The 23,452-nt window shown below is 41.5% G+C and overlaps 1 protein-coding gene across 2 annotated transcripts in view; it reads left to right on the forward strand.

Annotated features, from left to right (window-relative positions):
• Window positions 1–691: 691 nt before the first annotated feature.
• Window positions 692–23,452, forward strand: part of LOC123760472 (uncharacterized) — a 53,360-nt gene continuing 30,599 nt past the window's right edge. The window contains exons 1-2 of one of the 2 annotated variants that reach the window (XM_045746171.2): window positions 692–800; window positions 7,722–8,028. In XM_045746171.2, coding sequence (XP_045602127.2) covers window positions 7,973–8,028 — 56 coding nt within the window. In that variant the 5' untranslated portion in view covers window positions 692–800; window positions 7,722–7,972. Of the gene's footprint in view, window positions 801–2,957; window positions 2,978–7,721; window positions 8,029–23,452 lie in introns of those variants that run through there. The other variant, XM_069328862.1, reaches the window with a different exon arrangement.

Below are 23,452 nucleotides of genomic sequence, written 5' to 3' on the forward strand. Positions count from 1 at the left end.
TAGTGTGTGGTCTGGTCAACTGTAAATATGTAAGGTCGTATGTGAGTAAGACGACTGAGGCAGAGTTAAGATGAGCGAGCAGGGACCTAGGACACCTCTCATCTCCACGCCTCGTTAATAACTGACCAATTGGCTCGAAAACACTGATATGTAATAGCTGGTTGTGCGCATGCGCGCCTTTCCTAATTGAGGAGAATATTGGTCTGCTTTAAACATGCTATAGGGAATATGATGACAGACTAAGAGCTGGGATATGATGACTGACTAAGAGCTGGGATATGATGACTAAGAGCTGGGATATGATGACAGACTAAGAGCTGGGAATATGATGACTGACTAAGAGCAGGGAATATGATGACAGACTATAAGCTGGGAATATGATGACTGACTAAGAGCTGGGAATATGATGACTGACTAAGAGCTGGGAATATGATGACTGACTAAGAGCTGGGAATATGATGACATCCTTCACCCCCTCAACGTTGACTTCCCACTCGAAGTCCCCCTCAATGTTCCCATGTCTCAACGTCCCCCTGCCTCCCGACGACCCCCTAACCTATCCCCCTTCTACGTCCCCACGCCCTCATTGTCCCATCCCCATCCCCACGCCCCCTCTTCCCCATCATGTCCTCCTTCCCTCTCAACTCCCCCTCCCCCCTCTCAACGCCAGCTCCCCCCCCTTCTCTGAGACCACACAATACTGTGATAAATCCCACACTCACAATCACAGTCACGGGGCGGCACCTGGCACTCCCCTTGGCACTCTGGCACCGCTTCCCTCCAGTAGCGACCGTGTCCTGGTGACTGTAGTATAGTGATCCTCGTGTCCTGGTGACTGTAGTATAGTGATCCTCGTGTCCTGGTGACTGTAGTATAGTGATCCTCGTGTCCTGGTGACTGTAGTATAGTGATCCTCGTGTCCTGGTGACTGTAGTATAGTGATCCTCGTGTCCTGGTGACTGTAGTATAGTGATCCTCGTGTTCTGGTGACTGTACTATAGTGATCCTCGTGTCCTGGTGACTACTATAGTGATCCTCGTGTCCTGGTGACTGTACTATAGTGATCCTCGTGTCCTGGTGACTACTATAGTGATCCCTCGTGTCCTAGTGACTACTATAGTGATCCTCGTGTCCTGGTGACTGTGCTATAGTGATCCTCGTGTCCTGGTGACTGTGCTATAGTGATCCCTCGTGTCCTGGTGACTGTAGTATAGTGATCCTCGTGTCCTGGTGACTGTACTATAGTGATCCTCGTGTCCTGGTGACTACTATAGTGATCCCTCGTGTCCTGGTGACTACTATAGGGATCCCTCGTGTCCTGGTGACTGTACTATAGTGATCCTCGTGTCCTGGTGACTGTACTATAGTGATCCTCGTGTCCTGGTGACTACTATAGTGATCCTCGTGTCCTGGTGACTGTACTATAGTGATCCTCGTGTCCTGGTGAATACTATAGTGATCCCTCGTGTCCTAGTGACTACTATAGTGATCCTCGTGTCCTGGTGACTGTGCTATAGTGATCCTCGTGTCCTGGTGACTGTGCTATAGTGATCCCTCGTGTCCTGGTGACTGTAGTATAGTGATCCTCGTGTTCTGGTGACTGTACTATAGTGATCCTCGTGTCCTGGTGACTGTACTATAGTGATCCTCGTGTCCTGGTGACTACTATAGTGATCCCTCGTGTCCTAGTGACTACTATAGTGATCCTCGTGTCCTGGTGACTACTATAGTGATCCCTCGTGTCCTGGTGACTACTATAGTGATCCTCGTGTCCTGGTGACTACTATAGTGATCCCTCGTGTCCTGGTGACTACTATAGTGATCCTCGTGTCCTGGTGACTACTATAGTGATCCCTCGTGTCCTGGTGACTACTATAGTGATCCTCGTGTCCTGGTGACTACTATAGTGATCCCTCGTGTCTTGGTGACTACTATAGTGATCCTCGTGTCCTGGTGACTGTACTATAGTGATCCTCGTGTCCTGGTGACTACTATAGTGATCCCTCGTGTCCTGGTGACTACTATAGGGATCCCTCGTGTCCTGGTGACTGTACTATAGTGATCCTCGTGTCCTGGTGACTGTACTATAGTGATCATCGTGTGCTGGTGACTACTATAGTGATCCTCGTGTCCTGGTGACTGTACTATAGTGATCCTCGTGTCCTGGTGACTACTATAGTGATCCCTCGTGTCCTGGTGACTTCTATAGCGATCCCTCGTGTCCTGGTGACTACTATAGTGATCCCTCGTGTCCTGGTGACTGTACTATAGTGATCATCGTGTCCTGGTGACTACTATAGTGATCCCTCGTGTCCTGGTGACTGTGCTATAGTGATCCCTCGTGTCCTGGTGACTGTAGTATAATGATCCTTCGTGTCCTGGTGACTGTGATATAGTGGTCCTCGTGTCCTAGTGACTGTACTATAGTGATCCCTCGTGTCCTGGTGACTGTGCTATAGTGATCCCTCGTGTCCTGGTGACTGTGCTATAGTGATCCCTCGTGTCCTGGTGACTGTGCTATAGTGATCCTCGTGTCCTGGTGACTGTGCTATAGTGGTCCTCGTGTCCTGGTGACTGTACTATAGTGATCCCTCGTGTCCTGGTGACTGTGCTATAGTGATCCCTGGTGTCCTGGTGACTGTAGTATATTGATCCCTCGTGTCCTGGTGACTGTGCTATAGTGGTCCTCGTGTCCTGGTGACTGTGCTATAGTGATCCTCGTGTCCTGGTGACTGTACTATAGTGATCCCTCGTGTCCTGGTGACTGTGCTATAGTGATCCCTCGTGTCCTGGTGACTGTGCTATAGTGATCCTCGTGTCCTGGTGACTGTGCTATAGTGATCCCTCGTGTCCTGGTGACTGTAGTATAGTGATCCTCGTGTCCTGGTGACTGTACTATAGTGATCCTCGTGTCCTGGTGACTGTACTATAGTGATCATCGTGTCCTGGTGACTACTATAGTGATCCTCGTGTCCTGGTGACTCAGGCCAAGTGTTGCGGGTTGGCCATCTAAGATAACGGTGTATTTACTCAAGATCTGAGCACCATTGTGCTTCATATAAAGTTTTGTAACTACTGCTGTCGAGTAAGAGTGAAATTCCCCTTCCTTGAGATTATCTTGAGATGATTTCGGGGCTTTAGTGTCCCCGCGGCCCGGTCCTCGACCAGGCCTCCACCCCCAGGAAGCAGCCCGTGACAGCTGACTAACACCCAGGTATCTATTTTACTGCTAGGTAACAGGGGCATAGGGTGAAAGAAACTCTGCCCATTGTTTCTCGCCGGCGCCTGGGTTCGAACCCAGGACTACAGGATCACAAGTCCAGCGTGCTGTCCGCTCGGCCGACCGGCTCCCTTTGCTCTACATTTTTCTTAACTTCCCTGAAAGCTCTGAGAAAAAATTACAGATACAGGCGTCCGGCCGCTCTCGAATCTAGGAGGTGAAGTGACGATTTTCCCGCCCGCGGGCGTCTGGTCGTCGCGACATCACCGTCTCCTAGACGGTGATTGGTCCAGACTGTCTTCTCTCTGTCATTATCAATTCACCAGCCTACTGGTTTCCCGGGAAATTTCCACTTTCCAGGAGGAAACGGCATCGTCTCTCGATTCTTCCTCCTCACAATATTTCCTGTTGACTCAATATCTCATATTTATTTTCTACATTATTTATCACATTTGTCTACACTGTTAGCCAATCCCCGAATAGGAATATGCCCTCAGTTATGGAGGGTAGGCTAGGAACAAGGCTCACCAGGGGGTAGCCTAGGCCGTGTCCACTCATATATGACACATACTAGTTGTTAATCATTGTCAGTCACTAGTATTTATTCTCTTTATAATATTAGTATATTTTGGTAGCAGTATTTCCTGTAGACATATATTATTAAATATGACCGAAAAAGTAAGATTAATAATTCTAACACGAATTTTCTCGATATTTCTAATGTTTCTTTTCACTGTTGATGGTAATTGAAAAATCAATTCCCCAAAATTCATTTTTATTTCTAGTCTAGACTAGAAATACGAAAGACTAGAAATAAAAGTGAATTTTGGAGAATTGATTTTTCAATTACCATCAACATTGAAAAGAAACATAAGAAATACCGAGAAAATTCGTGTTAGAATTATTAATCTTACTTTTTCGGTCATATTTAATAATATATCTCTATATAATACTAAAGCTTAATGGTTATAAAATACCAGCTAATAACCACTGTTAAGAGTTAGTAAATAATATCAATAAAGCAATAAATATTTAGTAGCATGGATCTGTCTGCTTTAATGCGAGGTAACATAAATGGGTCGTGCTCCGGCTGACGTCAATAATCCCGCCTGATATCCGCTTCCATTAATCCACGAGGGATTCGGAATCTATTTCCGATGTTTCCTCCAGTTGTGTAAACACGATTGTCGTTAACGACAGCAGCAAATGCAGTCGCCACGCTGTGTTTTCTCAAGTGAAAAATATAAACATTCAAGTCCAGGTCTGTGTGTGTGTGTGTACTCACATATATGTACTCACCTATATGTGCTTGCAGGATCGAGCATTGACTCTTGGATCCCGCCTTTCTAGCTATCGGTTGTTTACAGCAATGACTCCTGTCCCATTTCCCTATCATACCTAGTTTTAAAAGTATGAATAGTATTTGCTTCCACAACCTGTTCCCCAAGTGCATTCCATTTTTCTACTACTCTCACGCTAAAAGAAAACTTCCTAACATCTCTGTGACTCATCTGAGTTTCCAGTTTCCACCCATGTCCCCTCGTTCTGTTATTATTACGTGTGAACATTTCATCTATTTCCACTTTATCAATTCCCCTGAGTATTTTATATGTCCCTATCATATCTCCTCTCTCCCTTCTTTTCTCTAGTGTCGTTAGGTTCAGTTCCTTCAGCCGCTCTTCATATCCCATCCCTCGTAACTCTGGGACAAGCCTCGTCGCAAACCTCTGAACCTTCTCCAGTTTCTTTATGTGTTTCTTCAGGTGGGGGCTCCATGATGGCGCGGCATACTCTAAGACGGGTCTCACGTAGGCAGTGTAAAGTGCCCTAAAAGCTTCCTCATTTAGGTTTCTGAATGAAGTTCTAATTTTCGCCAGTGTAGAGTACGCTGCTGTCGTTATCCTATTTATATGTGCCTCAGGAGTTAGATTAGGTGTCACATCCACTCCCAGGTCTCTTTCTCGAATCGTTACAGGTAGGCTGTTCCCCTTCATTGTGTACTGTCCCTTTGGTCTCCTGTCACCTGATCCCATTTCCATAACTTTACATTTACTGGTGTTAAACTCCAGTAGCCATCTCCCTGACCATCTCTGCAGCTTGTTTAAGTCCTCTTGGAGGATCCTACAATCCTCGTCTGTCACAACTCTTCTCATTAATTTTGCGTCATCTGCAAACATTGACATGTATGATTCCACTCCTGTAAACATATCATTTACGTAAATTAGAAAGAGGATTGGTCCCAGCACCGATCCTTGAGGTACTCCACTTGTTACTGTTCGCCAGTCCGACTTTTCGCCCCTTACCATTACCCTCTGGCTCCTTCCTGTTAGGTGTGTGTGTGTGTGTGTGTGTGTGTGTGTGTGTGTGTGTGTGTGTGTGTGTGTGTGTGTGTGTGTGTGTGTGTGTGTGTGTGCGTGTGTGTGCGTGCATACTGTGCTGTGTGTATGTCTGTGTGTGCATACTGTGCTGTGTGTGTGTGCATACTGTGCTGTGTGTGTGTGTGTGTGCATACTGTGCTGTGTGTGTGTGTGTGTGCATACTGTGCTGTGTGTGTGTGTGTGCATACTGTGCTGTGGAGGATTAGAGAGTAACTTTTAATCAAAGTAGTTGTTTGCTTATATGATCAACCTGCTTGGGTACCCGGCGTTGCTCGGGTGCTCGAAGACACATTTCATTACACACGACCTTCAACACTAACCATTTTCACTAACGACCATCATCACTGTAACCGTCTACACTACACACGATCTTCATTACTAAAACCACCTTCACTATACACTATCTCTATCACTGTTACCCTGTTCACTTCTAGGAGCTTCACTTCACCGCAAGCCTTCTAGGGGGCTCCTATAGCAGTTAATCATCACGTAGAAACTCATATGCTGAATGAATCTGAGTGAGGACGAAGCTATTTAACTGCCATTTAACGAGGTTGGAATTTAAGTGGACCTCCCAATTACTTGATCGAAAGCCGCGTTCTGGTGGATTTAGTGACCAGGCACCTTCCTTAATGGAGACTAGACCATTACTGTAGTGTGGTAATGGTCACGTTAAGGAAGGTGTCTGGGAATCACCAGAACGCGGCTTTAGATCACGTAATTAGGGAGGTCACTTAAATAGAAGGGGACTAAACACCATTACCGTACACTACACTACACTACGCTACACTACACTACACTACACTACACACAGAAATCACAATAGTGTGATGCATCAAATGAACAAATCCACAAGGGCCGTGACGAGGGTTCGAATCTACGTCCGAGAGGATCCCAGATGCTTCCTTAATCGACTGAGCTACGACATGGTAAAAATAATTGCTGCTGACCTTACTCGAACTTCCGGTTGCAATTCTTTTACCATGTCGTAGCTCAGTCGATTAAGGAAGCATCTGGGATCCTCTCGGACCTAGGTTCAAACCCTCGTCACGGCCCTTGTGGATTTGTCCATTACCGTAGTGTGGTCGAGTGAACGAGGGTGGTCGGGTGAACGAGGTTGGTCGGGTGAACGAGGGTGGTCGGGTGAACGAGGGTGGTCGGGTGAACGAGGTTGGTCGGGTGAACGAGGGTGGTCGGGTGAACGAGGGTGGTCGGGTGAACGAGGTTGGTCGGGTGAACTGTAAAACCCTGGTTGGGCTCCAGTTTGGGGCCTCTAGAACATCCCTGTAAATTCAGTAGAGTTCCGGATTGGTCGGTTTTTGTACCATCATGACCGAGTCTGTTAAGGCGGGTGCCTCAGCCTTAAGGCAGGACGGGAATCACCAGAAGGCTGGTTCAAGTTACTCCTATGTCTCAAAATGATCTTGAGTGATATATCACACCATTGTGATTGCGAGTGTATATATAAGAGTATATATATAAGTACATATCTTTCTGTCCGAGGCTTGAAGAGAATATATACACTTGGGGGAGAGAGAGAGAGAGATGGGTACCCTTCTACTTTATTTATACATATTTGCATTTTATGTTATTATTTCATTCCTCAATTCTTTTAAAATCTCGTTTCCTCCAGGTCCTCCTTTATCATCTTTTCTTATTTCCTTCTGCATGAACGACAACACAAGATACTGTAAAACTGTCCCTCGCAAGATGGGGTTTTTCTTTATATTTCTTTTTTTCTTGCTATGATCTCTAAAGGAGGCTTTTTGATGTGTTATGGTGTTATGGTGTGGTGGTATTGTGTGGTGTTATAGTGTAGTGTGGTGTTATGGTGTGGTTATAATGTGGTGTTGTGTTACTATGTGGCTTAGCGTTGTGTTGTGTAGTGTGGAGAAGTGTGGTGTGATGCTGAACTGCGTGATATGTTGTAATGTGGTGTGATGTTGTGTAATGTGTTGTAGTGTAGTGTGGTATAGTCAGGCACTGTGTGGTGTAGTAATGTGTAGTGTGGTATAGTCAGGCACTGTGTGGTGTAGTAATGTGTAGTGTGGTATAGTAAGGCACTGTGTGGTGCGCGATATGATTCGTTCAACAAATTTATAGTAATAACTTGTGTCATTCAGATACTCCGATGGTTGACCAAACCGACCTGTGAGTAACTCACAAGATTAGTCCCGAGGCTCACTCCAGCCTGGCTCTTAATGAGACAGCAACGCAGAATTACGTTCTCATAACGAAGATTATACACAAAATCTCGCCTCACTGGAGATAAAGAGGAGGTTTCTTCCAAGAGAGGAAACCTTTGAAGTGATTTAGAGATACCCACAAAGAGGTTCTTTGTATTCACGCGAGGTACTCACGGTCAGGACTCACAATGAGTAGTGAGTACGAGGAGTCAAGAAACATATACATCAGGCAAAGCACCTACAAGTAAGTAAATGCACTACTGTTTGTTTATGAGTTACGACACATTTTGTTGGTAATGTGAGTTACTGTTTGGAGAAGAGTGATATGGTAAATGTGAGGACTTTATCTTTCATACAAATAATTATAAAACCAGTGATCAGAGCAATATGAATATTAATTATAATTATAATTAAAACAATATAAATGATATACAAAATGTCATTAACAATAATATAATAATAATAATAATACACTGAGAGTAATCACTCTAACGTGACTGCAGCATTGAGAAAATTCGTTGGAGCCGTGATGAGGATTCGAATGTATGTTCCCAGGCACACGCCCCCAAACAACTAGACCACGCCATGGTATAATGATTGTAACCTGGAGTTCTGCTGAACACTCGAGGGTTTCCTGAGGCTGAGACTATACGTTGAGAACACCCGCAGCAGTAGTCGAACCCTCATCACGGCTCCTATGGATTTTCTCAATAATAATAATTATAATTATGTCTTATTTCTAAAGAGATAAAAAAGAAGTTACATGATAATACCACAACGTTTGAGCATTTAAAAAGATCTAATACTAATAACTTGTTTCTAAGCTGACCTGACATAGGAAGTATGGAAATATTCTCTCGTTTTCATACACTAAGGAAATACTATACTTATTCCGTTCTAAGTTATCGAACTTTCACATTTTCATTATTCCCTTGTCCCTGATAACCTTACAGAAGCTGGAGTGTGTGTGTTGGGGGGGAGGGGGGAGGCGAGGGTTTTTCCACTGGAGTATTCCAGTATTCAGTGGAAAAATATTTTCTTAGGTTTAATCCAAGATGTGGGAAATTTCCTCACCTGGTTCTATTTAATTTTACCTAATTTTTATTTAATAACATATATACTCTAGGATAAAATTACTAAAATTAAACTAGAGAGAGGGAAGGGAACTATCAGGGCTTCGCCAAGCCATTACGACTATACAACACTTGGAAGGGTCAGGATAAGGATGGGATGGGACGGGGGGAAAGGAATGGTGCCCAACCACTTGGACGGTAGGGGATTGAACGCCGACCTGCACGAAGCGAGACCTTCGCTCTACCATCTAACCCTTAAACTGGAGTAAAAATTTGCTTTAAAAAAGAAAAATTGTATTTATTTCTTCCTCGTATTTATTAATTTAAAATTTAGGTACCACGTCAGCAAACATGAAATATCAGACCGAATTTGCGCCTGTTCTTAAATCCTTAAAGCGTATAGTCTGAAGATTGGTTTATGCATTAATTAAACTAATAAATCTAAATTCAATTTATTTTAAAGTATGATTAATTGATATCTACTCTCTCCCGGAATTAAAAAAATAAAATGCGTATAGAAAATGCGTCTGGAGGGAGGAGTAGAGACCATATTGGACTAGGGACCTGAGCGGACTGATGGCGTCAGTATTGTTAATTACGAGTTATTCCCGTGACGTTGTGCAGCTGGGATCAACACATTCAGTTATTGGGACGTCAACGCTTTCCGGGTCAGTAATTTTAGTGGTGGAGCTCTTCCATTTATATATTGACTGACTCGGTTATGACGCAGGAATATTAACAACTATAGGGTGAGCGTCCATCAAAATATATTGAATTAGATACTTGTTATACAACTCATATGATATTAACTAACACTATTTAGTTGAGTCTATAGTGTAAATTGAGCAGTAGCGGCGAAGTTTACATCTCTTATCCTTCTCTATCGTTATTTCTCCACCTACTTCATTCTCTTTTTAATTACTCTTCTAATTATTTTTCTGATCCATCACTTCTCCAACTTTCTTCATTTTTCAGCTTAACGCGCCCAGAAGTGTCCGCGCCTCTCTGCCTCCATTACTTTAATCCACATTCCTTTTAAGTGTTCTTCTCTCTGTCATATTTATCACACTACTTGTCTTCATACTTTACTAGTAGAAGACCTGCTTAACGTTCATTTTATTTTATAAACTTGAAATGTTCCTTTAATACACGAATGTCACACCATTTGCTAGCGTGATCTCCGTCATGTCGATCTCATTCATGTGTCGAGTGAACAGCCAAGGTGACAACACAGACCTTGGCGCACTCCTGCATTAATGTGAATAACTCACCCATTACACTATAAACACATAGTCTGCTTCCTCAATAAGAACTCTTCGTAATATTGAATAACATTACAACTCAAAACATGTTCGTCGCTACTCTACAAAGCAGTTATACTATTGATCTCAATTTGATCTACTCAACTTCTTCGTTCATTAAGGAACCCACTTTGGTCATCACTAGATAATTTCTCAATTATTTGCTGTTACCTTCCAATCACTATCCTGTTATACACTTTGACTATTACACTTATAGTAGAGAAGTGCCTCTTAGCTCCAACACTGACATTTATTTATTTATTAAAGTCTAATCACAGTTCTTTTTTCCAATCATCTGTCAGAATACGGCTTTTCCAGTTTCTTCCTGCAAGTTTTCCACATCACTCCCACTCCCCTTTCTCTGTTGATAATAATAATCTCTGCATCTTGCTCACAGGTGCATATAACTTTCTCATATTTCAGCTCCGGCACTGATCCGCGTATCGGTTCCCTGCACGTATATTCCCAAGTCAGTCTTTTGCGAGTTTAATGTTTAGTTTATTTTTTTAGTTGGAATTCTCTCGTGCATGTTTTAAGCATTTGTCGGCTTCATCATTAGCCTCTTTTTTGTATTTAAAACTTCTTTAAAATTATCTTCATATTTCGGTAAAAATTAATTGATTTCATTATTTTCCGAGTTCCCCCTTTAACTATTATTTTTACTGGTTTCCTAATATTTATATTTCATTCACCTGGTGTTACGGCCCTCTCGGGACGCAACGGGGTTCTTACTCTGATGTCGTTAGAGGAAGATATATATATCCGGCCCCAAGCCAGTAGAGGCTTTCAAGGGATGCGATCCGTGACGCAAGTAACTTAAAGGGAGTAGGGAAAGAAAGGTAAGAACTTAATATAATATAATATAACCTTCACCGTTTAAATATATAAAAGTTAAACGTACACAAGGGGGAGGGGTATTAACACTTTACAAAGGGGATCAACACTGTAGTCTTCTGCTGGAGACTATGGATCCTCGAAGCTAGGTGCTGAGTCCGCGGTGCTTTCTTCGTGGCCTCAAGACGTGTCCTCGGAGAACGCCGAGCCTACCCTGGCCACAGGTCAGCCACAACACAGGTCCACTGGGGGCACCGTCGTGGAGGCCGTCAACCACACGTCCAGCAGGTCTGCTGGCAGGTACTGAGCCACCAAGGCTGGTACGGCCACTCCACGAACGATATAAGGGGTACGCCCTAGACAGGAGTCTCGTGTGATATCACCAATCACCCTCCTGTCCTCAATACCCCAGTGGATTATCGTCTCCAACCGTCGGTCCCGGGTAAATCCTTCCACTGCCACTCCACTGGCAGGCTTAACACACCACAGTGTTCTTCCGGGGGGACGACGTCACGACAGCTGCAGCAAACTTCACTGTATGGAGACTGGCTGCCTCGGGTAGACTGACTCCACCTTCAACACAGTGGTCCCAGGTCGGCTCTGTAAGCAGACACGTCATCAATAACAGAGACACTAATACACCACACTCACAGGCTCAGATACAAACGCCCGACATATCCACTCCATAGATGGCGCTGTCGTCGGAGCACCACCTCACCAGAGGTCAGGAGCGGCGGTGTTGAGCGCTGAACCAGACTGGACACTGGTCCTCGAGGCCAGTACACGCTGTCCTCACTAGGTGTCGTCGTTCGTTTGGCGGGGGTTTCGGGAGCTGACCCACAGATGGCGTGTTTGTCACTGCTCCAGGCACGGACGCTGGATCCGGGTTCGTAACACCTGGGCTCTAGGAGACTCGAACCATGTACCCCACGCGTGTGAGGCAGAAGTTCTATCCACTGAGCTGTGAGTAGTCTTAATAAGGAAAGGTTCCAGAAGCAACTACTGCTGCTGTGCTGGAATTTTCAATTTTTCCTGACTACTACTACTGAGGCTCAGAGGAGTTAGTGAACCACGCCTCCCTCATATAAATTGTCATCCATAATTCCGTGGAAATAAATAGCTGAGTGGATAAAGCTTCTGCCTCGCATGCATGGTGTCCGTGGTTCGAGTCTCCTAGAGCCCAGGTGAATGAAATGTTTATTTCCACGGAAGTGTGGAAGACAATTTATATGAATACATCCTGTCTGAATACATCCAGCTCACCATCCCAAACGAGACCATTATTTTTCAAGTTATAATCTTTCGTATCAGAAATATAAAATTTAAAGTGCCTCTCAAAAAAAAAAAAAAACTCAAAATCAATTGATTTTCTTTAAGTTTCATCATTTGCATAGTGAGATATATATATTATTACGTATATCTTTAAGCTTAAAGTTGTAAACAATCATATCTTTCTTTTATTATCCAGATTTGTTAATCTGCAGCTATTATCCCATTTTACCATTGTAATTACCAATAAGAATGATTCTGTAACGTCTTGGTATCACACCAGTCTTGGTCACTAAACTTCCTTAAATTCACAATCGCTACAATCTTCATGTGTTAGGCAATCAATAGAGCATCTATACTGCAAATTTAATTCAAAACCCATAATGGTGATTTTCAATCACATGCATTAAACATCTTAATTTGGATCTCCTATTCAATATGAGATCCAAGGCAAAACAAGACATATAAAGTGCATTAACTTTATTGAATTTGATTAATTTCCAAACACCGTTAAAAGTTCTAAGTGCTAATGCTGCATTTTTCACTAATGTCGCCAAAGTTTTTACTTGAACGTTATAAATAATTTTTGATTTGTTCAGTAACTTTCCGTTTGTTCCTTGCTATTTTCACCTATAACTCACAATGTTGACCAGACCTCACACTAGAAGGTACTGGGACGACGACGTTTCGGTCCGTCCTGGACCATTCTCAAGTCGATGACTATAACTCACAATTTTCACCTATAACCTTCTATTTGCTCCTATAACCTTCAATTTGCACCTATAACTTCATATTTGCACCTATAACATATTTTCAACTACAACTTTCTGTCTTCACCTATAGTTTCTTATTTTCAAGTATTACTATCTATTTCCACTTATATTTATTTTTACCTATAACTTATTTGTATTATTTTTATATATATATTTATATTATATTTTATTTTTTAGTAGTATTATAAATCTCTTTCTATTTTAGCTTACAGTAGAGATAAAACAAATCTCTGTAATATATAAATATATGCTAAATATTATGTTAGTATATTGCAAGTAATAAGAATTGTGTTATGATGATAGATTTATTTAAATAATAATGAGTGACCAGTCAGGTGTTGACGAGGAAATCATTTGAATGTTAATTAAACTAGAGCACAGGTTGTTGTTCTATTAATTCTATTAATTATGCCTGTCTGTTTGTTTTCTTGACTGTCTGTGTCTGTTTGTCGGTCTGTGCCTCTATCTTTTTCTGTCTTTTTTTTTACACAGTTGGGTAATGGGACAGACGACAGCTGACTCCTGTTAGCAAGCTTACCCATTCCATAGCTCATGGTAAGCCTTACCCACTTGTTTCCCCAGAATTCGTCCCGCCAATCGTTTAACAACCAGTTACCCAATCACTGCTGGGTGAACAGAGGCGTACACTTTAGGATTGGCGCCTAGTCAATCCTCCCCGGCCAGGATACTCTCATTTTCTCTCTCCCCTCCATCTCATTCTCTCTCTCCGCTTGGGGGGAGGGGAGGGGAGGGGGGTGGACAGCGCTCCGAAAGGCAAGTAGAGTGCCCACTGACGGGTGACAGGTGGCTCCATGAACACGTCCCAGACACAAAGCAAAGAAGTGTGTGTGTATTGTGGGCTGCACTCGGACGGGAGGGTATGGCGGGATCGGGAAGTATGGTGGTAGGAGACCCAGTGTTCATGATGGCATGAACTCCTAATACAGGCTATTTTATAGGCAATTTGTGATAGGATATTTTTTAATTTGCAGGAATTAGTATTATACTGTTGGTTGTTTCCTCTGAGGCTGCATGGCGGCTCAGCTTTATTTTAATGTTCCCTTCGGCATATCCGTCATAACGAAACGTTGTAGAAAATATATCCAACAATAATTACTAGAGTTTCTTTGCCATGTATTTTGGTAACTTGATTACTCTTCTTAATGCTAAGAAAATAGAATAATTGAAATCTATAATTATAAGATCAACAACGTCAGCAATGTGGTCATATTTAACTAATATATATATATATATATATATATATATATATATATATATATATATATATATATATATATATAATCATTCACCTGGATCATCGGAGCCTCGAATACAGCATCACAAGAGCATGAGCTCGGAGCTCTAACAATCGCACCACAAGGCACCCACAATATACAATGATGCCAAAAATACAAAACTGGTATCCAACTGAGACATTAAGTCTCCCAGGGGGTGCCACTTATGTATGGAGGTGTAAGGTGATCCACGTCCTTGTCATATAAATTGCTAAACACAATAACTCGGGGGAAGAATCAAATACACATATACAAACACTTACAAAAAATACATTCATACATAATACTTGCTTATATAATTACATACATGTATTCGAAATTGTACTTGCTTGTATGTTTCAGTTGACTTTACCATTGGGCAGGAAACCTGCATGCTCGAGCAAGGTTCTCTTTGATGAATTTAGTCAGGAGTATTGCAAACTGCAGCTCCCAGGCTCTTCTTGGACGGCTTCCTCGTTGCACACTGGTGCATAGGTTCATTATTTCCTTGAGGCTGCTGCTGTGTATTATGGCTGGGAGGGTTTGGTTTACTCACATTATAGTGAGTAAATATGTTACTTCATTTTCTTCATAACTTACGCAATGGTGGGAAGCTTTGGGTAATAAGGTTGTATCATGTGTTTGTTAGAGAGAGACATAAATGTAGATGTGATAGAGGAAATAGGTTGGGAGTCGGTACATTGGACAACCGAGGCTTAGAAAGGCTTGGTCCAAGGGGAAAATGCTCGATCCTGTAGGATCGAGCACACAGACCGGGACCAAAGAGCCAGAGCTCAACCCCCGCAAGCGCAACTAGGTGAGTACACACACACACACACACGCGTGCGCGCGCGCGCGAGAAAGAGAGAGAGAGAGAGAGAGAGAGAGAGAGAGAGAGAGAGAGAGAGAGAGAGAGAGAGAGAGAGAGAGAGAGAGAGAGAGAGAGAGAGAGAGAGAGGACATAATTGGAAACTGGAAACTCACAATGTGTGTGTCTTTGTGATATGAATCCTGGTGTACAGGTTTCTGAGCCCAATAGGCTCAGGAAGTTTACGCATTTTCTCACAAGTACAGTAGTCAGACACACAGCGTATTATCTCAGGTTGAAAGATGCAATTATGAAAATCTGTCAAATAACCCATAAGGTGTACCTGGACGGTCTGGAAACATTGTTGAGGGTTAATAAGATCTTCGAAATGTGATAAATCCGAGTGGCGTTAACAACAAGCCAATGGTACATGACGAATCTTCACGAAGGACGTCGGGAGTAAGGATTAATTATACACAACAAATGAACAGTCACGGTAAACAATGGTGTTTGTTAGCATTCTGTTTGTTTGAGAGAGATCCAGTGACTCGTTACACGCTAATATTAGTCATTTGAAATAGAAAGTGTGTTAGTGGCGTCACTAGCTCTAACCTAAGAGAAAGGTCCCTTGAGAGATTATCACCTCATATTCCCCCTCACTTTCCTGCCCTCATGCTGTACACCCCCGCACTGGGTCACTCCCAAGCTCTCTCCTTCATAACTATCCTCAACTCTTACCTGACCTCATCATTGTCCCCCTCTCACTGTCCTCAACTCTTCTCTCCACCATTACTTTTATTCCCCAATCCTTTCTCACCACAACTCTGTTTACCGCCTCTCAACCGACTCTGTAACCCACAAATTCAACTCCCTTCAGCTCTGCCTCCCCACCAAAAGAGATCTACGTCTGTCTCTCCCTAAATCTCTCAATCTCTACTCTATCCAAATGTATATATAAAGCTACATAGCACATGTATCTCTAATTTGACATTAAACCATGGCAGGGAGAGAAAGAAGTGCATGGAAAGACACCTTCCCATATGATGGGAAGGAAAGAAGAGGAAACCTCAATGGAAACAATAAAGAAAACACAAATTTTGATTAACAAAGAGAAGGAAGAAGTGAAGGGAACTATTAGGGAAAGCGCCAAGCCAGTATGACTATATAGCAATTGGAAGAGGTCAGGATAAAGAGAGGGAAGAGATGATGGAGGTAGAGTGAGGAGTCTAACTAAAGATGGAAGCAGGTGATAATGATGATAAAAGATGGCTGCAAGAAACAGAATGAGGACTTAAGTGAGAAATTTGCATGCAAAATGACCAGAATTGAAGAGGAACTATGGAATTTCAGAACCAGGGAGGCGACAACTGGGGAAGACAGTGCTAGGCCAGAATAATGAAACAGGATGTGGAAGTTAAAAGCTTATGGCAGAAGGAAATGGAGAAATGAGAGTGACTTAGGGGAACAAAATACAGAGCTAGATGCAAAATGGTAACAAAAAGTAAAAAGTTTGCAGTTGATATGAACAAAGCCCAAACGAAGGAGACAGAGAAATAACATATTGTGCCAGGTGAGGCAAGCAACCACTGAGGCTAAACTCGATAACATGAATCCTGTAAATGGCCCCACGTCGGCCAAAGTAGTTAACAATAACAATGCAGTGGAAAAAAAGATGAAAGATGTTCCCCTCCAAATAACAAATTCACAGACTGAAAAAACAGATTAGGAGGATAATTCAAAAGGAGAGAACAATAGTTATTCAGGATCTGCCTGAGATAACTAGAACAGAAACCAAGGCAGACCGTACAATTGGAGAAAGAATCAGTAGTATAGCTCCTGAAAGGTCTACACCTTCGAGAGGCCGAAAGAGATTTGTTAGAAATGTACTGGCAAGGGTCATATACTATATCACGAAAAAATAGGAAAACTAGACCACTGAAACTGATATTTATGAATGAAGCTTCTCAAGAATGAATCGAAAATTAATGAATCGAAAAAGATATCTCAGAACAATAAAGTATTTGAGAGGGTTTATCTCGTAAATGACATGAGCAAAAATTAAATAAAAACAAAGACAGAACAGAGAAGGGGCAGGGTAGAGAGAAGGACTGAAGGGAGGAGAGTGTGCAGTAGTCAGCAAAAGGAGTGAGACAAGAGACAGGAAACCTTCAATTCCCCCAGGAAATGTGAGAGCAACACCCACATAGTAGCAATACAGTGCAAGAATATATAAATGGCTAACGTGTCGAACGAACAACTAGAATCCCCAGTATAAGTAACAACCTCATATGCCTGACAAGGAACAAAAAACTAGAACACCGCCAGATACTCCCCCAGACCGAACATGCCAGAAGTCCAACATCCCTCTCCAACTATATTTCCTCTAACATCTCCACTCACCCCATACCTAGGCTGAAAACTACACATACAACAATAAATACTCTGATCATCTAGTAAACCAATATCAATTGATTGCCAAATAAAGCAGATGAATTTAAGGAAAGGACTACAGAGAGGAGGTGTTGTGCACTGCTCGTAAAAATACACTGGATCTTTGAAGGGGTTTTCTTTAGAGGTGGCAAACAACTGCAGGGACTGCATTGTGGGAATCATTTGTTGGATGGTGAGAAAGTGGTTGTGGCTATAATCTACAACCCCCCCCCTTTCCCCGAGAATCACAAAAGACTGAGGTACTAATATGACATTACGAACAGAGCATACTTGAATATCTTCCAGGGGGTGACAAACACAGCTCATAGACTGAAAGCAAAGCTCTTTGTAATGAAAGACTTCAGTCATGCCCAAATCGACTGGTAAACAATGTACTTAAGATGAGATGAAACATGGAGAGCAAAGCTTTTTAAAGTAGTAGAGAGGAACTTTCTGATGCAACATGCCAGAGACGAAACATGGAAAAGCTACCAAGCTTTCACCAAACAGCTAGGATGGATCTGGTCTTCACATATAATGATATTGACATTGAAAAATTGAACATGAAATGCCATTAGGAGCCAGTGGCCACTGTGTTTTAGTCTTTGAATACAAAGTGACAATGAAGAGCTCCACAAGACATACCAAAGGGAAATGTACTGGCGAGATACCAGTACATTTCCCTTTGGTATGATAATGTAAGGCTAGCATGCAGGAGAGGGGAATATCAGGTCAGAGAATTCCTGGGGGAGATACAATGAGGAAGAGAACTCGAGGAAAATCAACACAAGACATGATAGACTACATAAGGGACAAACTCAGAGGAGATGAAGAAAGATTTATGCAACTCTGAGGAATAAAGGGAAACAAACAAATTAGCCCATGGTTCAACAGGAAGTGTCTGGAAGCAAAGATAAGAAGCAAAATAACATGGAAGAAGTATAGAGAGCACAGAGGAGAGGGAAATCACAATGCATACAAAGAGGTCAGAAATGAGTACACATGAATTAGTAGAGTGGCAGAGAAGCAATACGAGAATGACATTGCTTACAAGGCTAATTCCGAGTCAGAGCAGGAGGAAGATGACTGTGAATGATCAGCTAATCAGACTTTACAAGAATGAAGGACGACACCTGGAAAACAATAAGGAGGTATGCGAGGAACATAACGAAAGCTTACAGGAAGTTTTCAAGCTGAAACCTGTTTTGCTACTAGAGCTTAGCAATCCGTCCTCTTAAAATTACGTTGTTTTTCGCTCGTTTGCCCGTATGGCCGAAAATGGACGTAATTTGAAATGAAATCGGCTCACGCCGATTCATTCTTTGGGGCACACATGAGGAACAGAAATGCGAACAAGCCTGAATGGTCCCCAGGCATATTTGCAACTGAAAACTCATACCCCAGAAGTGACTCGAACCCATACTGCCAGGAGCACTATGCAACTGGTGTGCAGGGCACCGTATTCACTCGACCATCACGACCGGATAAAAGCTGAAGGTGTCCTGTACATCAGTTGCATAGTGCTCGTGGCAGTATGGGTTCGAGTCACTTCAGGGGTGTGAGTTCATATATATATATATATATATATATATATATATATATATATATATATATATATATATATATATATATATATATATATATATATATGCGGAAAAACCACAGAGAAATATGAAATGAGGTGAACGTTTCGGCTTTGTTAAAGCCTTTGTCAACACCAGACTGACTCTGGTCAGTCTGGTGTTGACAAAGGCTTTAACAAAGCCGAAACGTTCACCTCATTTCATATTTCTCTGTGGTTTTTCCGCATAAAATGATCAGTGTTTTGTGATCGTCAATTGCATATATATATATATATATATATATATATATATATATATATATATATATATATATATATATATATATATATATATATATGTGTGTATATCACGAAAATAAACACGTGATTAAGAATGTGACAATGTCAGACCACGGAGGAAAAATGAAACAGGAAATTTCCTTAAGTACTTTCGTATATTAAATACATCTTCAGAAGGTGTATTTAATCTTCACCTTCTGAAGATGTATTTAATATACGAAAGTACTTAAGGAAATTTCCTGTTTCATTTTTCCTCCGTGGTCTGACATTGTCATATATATATATATATATATATATATATATATATATATATATATATATATATATATATATATATATATATATATATATATATATATATATATATATATATATATATATATATATATATGACCGAAAAAGTAAGATTAATTCTAACACAAATTTTCTCAATCTTTCGTACATTTCTTTTCACTGTTGGTGGTAATTCAAAAATCAATTCTCCAAAATTCATTTTTATTTCTAGTCTGACGCGACACTTGAGCGCATTTTGTAAAACTAATTACATTTTCAAAGACTTTAGTTTTCACATACACAACTGAATAGAACTTACACATCTCCGATTTGTTTATATCTACATTTGAGTGAGGTGGATGGGGTGAGGTGGTATTTAACAGGGTATTAACTTCATCAACACAAGACAGAACACGAAACAATGGGTATTGAATAGAAGTGATTGTAGAAAGCGTATTGGTCCATATTTCTTGATGCTTCTATATTGGAGCAGAGTCTTGAGGTGGGTAGAATATAGTTGTGCATTAATTGGCTGTTGATTGCTGGTGTTGACTTCTTAATATGTAGTGCCTCGCAAACGTCAAGCCGCCTGCTATCACTGTATCTATCGATGATTTCTGTGTTGTTTACTAGGATTTCTCTGGCGATGGTTTGGTTGTGGGAAGAGATTATATGTTCCTTAATGGAGCCCTGTTGCTTATGCATCGTTAAACGCCTAGAAAGAGATGTTGTTGTCTTGCCTATATACTGGGTTTTTTTGAGCTTACAGTCCCCAAGAGGGCATTTAAAGGCATAGACGACGTTGGTCTCTTTTAAAGCGTTCTGCTTTGTGTCTGGAGAGTTTCTCATGAGTAGGCTGGCCGTTTTTCTGGTTTTATAGTAAATCGTCAGTTGTATCCTCTGATTTTTGTCTGTAGGGATAACGTTTCTATTAACAATATCTTTCAGGACCCTTTCCTCCGTTTTATGAGCTGTGGAAAAGAAGTTCCTGTAAAATAGTCTAATAGGGGGTATAGGTGTTGTGTTAGTTGTCTCTTCAAGAGACGGCCAGCCTACTCATGAGAAACTCTCCAGACACAAAGCAGAACGCTTTAAAAGAGACCAACGTCGTCTATGCCTTTAAATGCCCTCTTGGGGACTGTAAGCTCCAAAAAACCCAGTATATAGGCAAGACAACAACATCTCTTTCTAGGCGTCTCTTCTCTTGAAGAGACAACTAACACAACATCTATACCCCCTATTAGACTATTTTACAGGAACTTCTTTTCCACAGCTCATAAAACGGAGGAAAGGGTCCTGAAAGATATTGTTAATAGAAACGTTATCCCTACAGACAAAAATCAGAGGATACAACTGACGATTTACTATAAAACCAGAAAAACGGTCAGCCTACTCATGAGAAACTCTCCAGACACAAAGCAGAACGCTTTAAAAGAGACCAACGTCGTCTATGCCTTTAAATGCCCTCTTGGGGACTGTAAGCTCCAAAAAACCCAGTAAATAGGCAAGACAACAACATCTCTTTCTAGGCGTTTAACGATGCATAAGCAACAGGGCTCCATTAAGGAACATATAATCTCTTCCCACAACCAAACCATCGCCAGAGAAATCCTAGTAAACAACACAGAAATCATCGATAGATACAGCGATAGCAGGCGGCTTGACGTTTGCGAGGCACTACACATTAAGAAGTCAACACCAGCAATCAACAGCCAATTAATGCACAACTATATTCTACCCACCTCAAGACTCCGCTCCAATATAGAAGCATCAAGAAATATGGACCAATAGGCTTTCTACAATCACTTCTATTCAATACCCATTGTTTATTGTTCTGTCTTGTGTTGATGAAGTTAACACCCTATTAAATACCACCTCACCCCATCCACCTCACTCAAATGTAGATATAAACAAATCGGAGATGTGTAAGTTCTATTCAGTTGTGTATGTGAAAACTAAAGTCTTTGAAAATGTAATAAGTTTTACGAAACGCGCTCAAGTGTCGCTTCAGACTAGAAATAAAAATGAATTTTGGAGAATTGATTTTTGAATTACCACCAACAGTGAAAAGAAATGTACGAAAGATTGAGAAAATTCGTGTTAGAATTATTAATCTTACTTTTTCGGTCATATTTAATAATATATGTCTACAGGAAAGACTGCTACCAATATATATATATATATATATATATATATATATATATATATATATATATATATATATATATATATATATATATATATATATATATATATATAAAAAGTAAATATATATAAAAAGTAGATATATAGTAATAATATAGTATATATAGTAGATAAAGTATAAAGTATAAAGTAGAGATAAAGTAGATAAAGTATATAAAGTAGATATATAGTAATAATATAGTATATATAGTAATATATAGTATAGTAGATATAGTAAATATATATATAAAAAGTAGCTGATGCCATGCTAAGCGTCGCAACATCAGACAAGGAGAAAGCCCGCCTCAGAGCAGTGCGTGCCCCCCATGCAGGAGACTTCCTCCTGGCAGTACCCATGTCTGCAATGGGCACGCGCCTAGATCCAGAATCCCTTCGTGTAGCAGTGGCCCTCCGCCTTGGTGCCCCAATTCACACTGAATACAAGTGTATTTGCAACAGGGTGGAAGCAGACCAATACGGACTGCATGGGTTGCATTGCGGAAGCACAAAGGGCTGGCATGCAAGACACAACGAGGTCAATGACATCATCAAGAGAAGCCTCGTCTCAGCTGGGTGCCCAGCGGAGAGAGAACCTCGCATCCTAGGGGTCCAAAACCCGAATTTCCCAGCACTTCGCCCTGATGGCATCACCATATACCCATGGAAGGAGGGTAGACAGTTGGTGTGGGACTACACATGTGTATCCACCCTGGCTGACACCTATGTACACTTCGGAGCTGATCAAGCAGGTGGGGCGGCCAACCACAGGGAAACAGCAAAATCACTCAAGTACAGGCGACTGGAAGGTCAATACCTCTTTGTTCCCATAGCGTCTGAGACGCATGGCCCCTGGGGCAAGAGTGCCTTGGGATTTCTCAAGGAATTGGGGTCCAAGCTCATTGACGTCACCAGAGACCCAAGGGCTTCCAGTTTTTTATTTCAGCGTCTCAGTGTGGCGATCCAGAGGGGAAATGCTTGCTGCGTCCTCGGTTCCTGTCCAGAAGCGGAGGAGCTTCAAGAGATCCATAACCTATAGGCATTTGTCTTGTATGTTTTGTAACCTTTAAATACACAATAAAGGAAAAAAAAAAGAAAAAAGAAAAAAGGGAAGGGGGTGGTAGGAGAAAAGCACACAGAAACTGTATTGGAGGGGACCCACATTCCCTCCAATGCGTTATGTGTGGTTTCCTCCGAGGCTATGGGTCCCCCTTCTTCCAGCCAGAGGTGGTACTCCCTTCCCTATTGAATTAAAAAAAAAAAAAAAAAAAAAAAAAAAAAAAAAAAAAAAAAAAAAAAAAATATATATATATATATATATATATATATATATATATATATATATATATATATATATATATATATATATATATATATATATATATATATATATATATATATATATATATATATATATAATGAAATTGACAAAGCGTTGTTCAAAGTTAAGAACGAGGAATCATTGATGGAAACTAAAGACGCAAATGAGTCACAGGAACATCAGGAAGAACTTTTTCCGTGTTAGAGCTTACCTTGAGGTGCTTCCGGGGCTTAGCGTCCCCGCGGCCCGGTCGTCGACCAGGCCTCCTGA

This window comes from Procambarus clarkii, chromosome 22 (genome assembly GCF_040958095.1).
Source record: "Procambarus clarkii isolate CNS0578487 chromosome 22, FALCON_Pclarkii_2.0, whole genome shotgun sequence".
Lineage (NCBI taxonomy): Eukaryota > Metazoa > Arthropoda > Malacostraca > Decapoda > Cambaridae > Procambarus > Procambarus clarkii.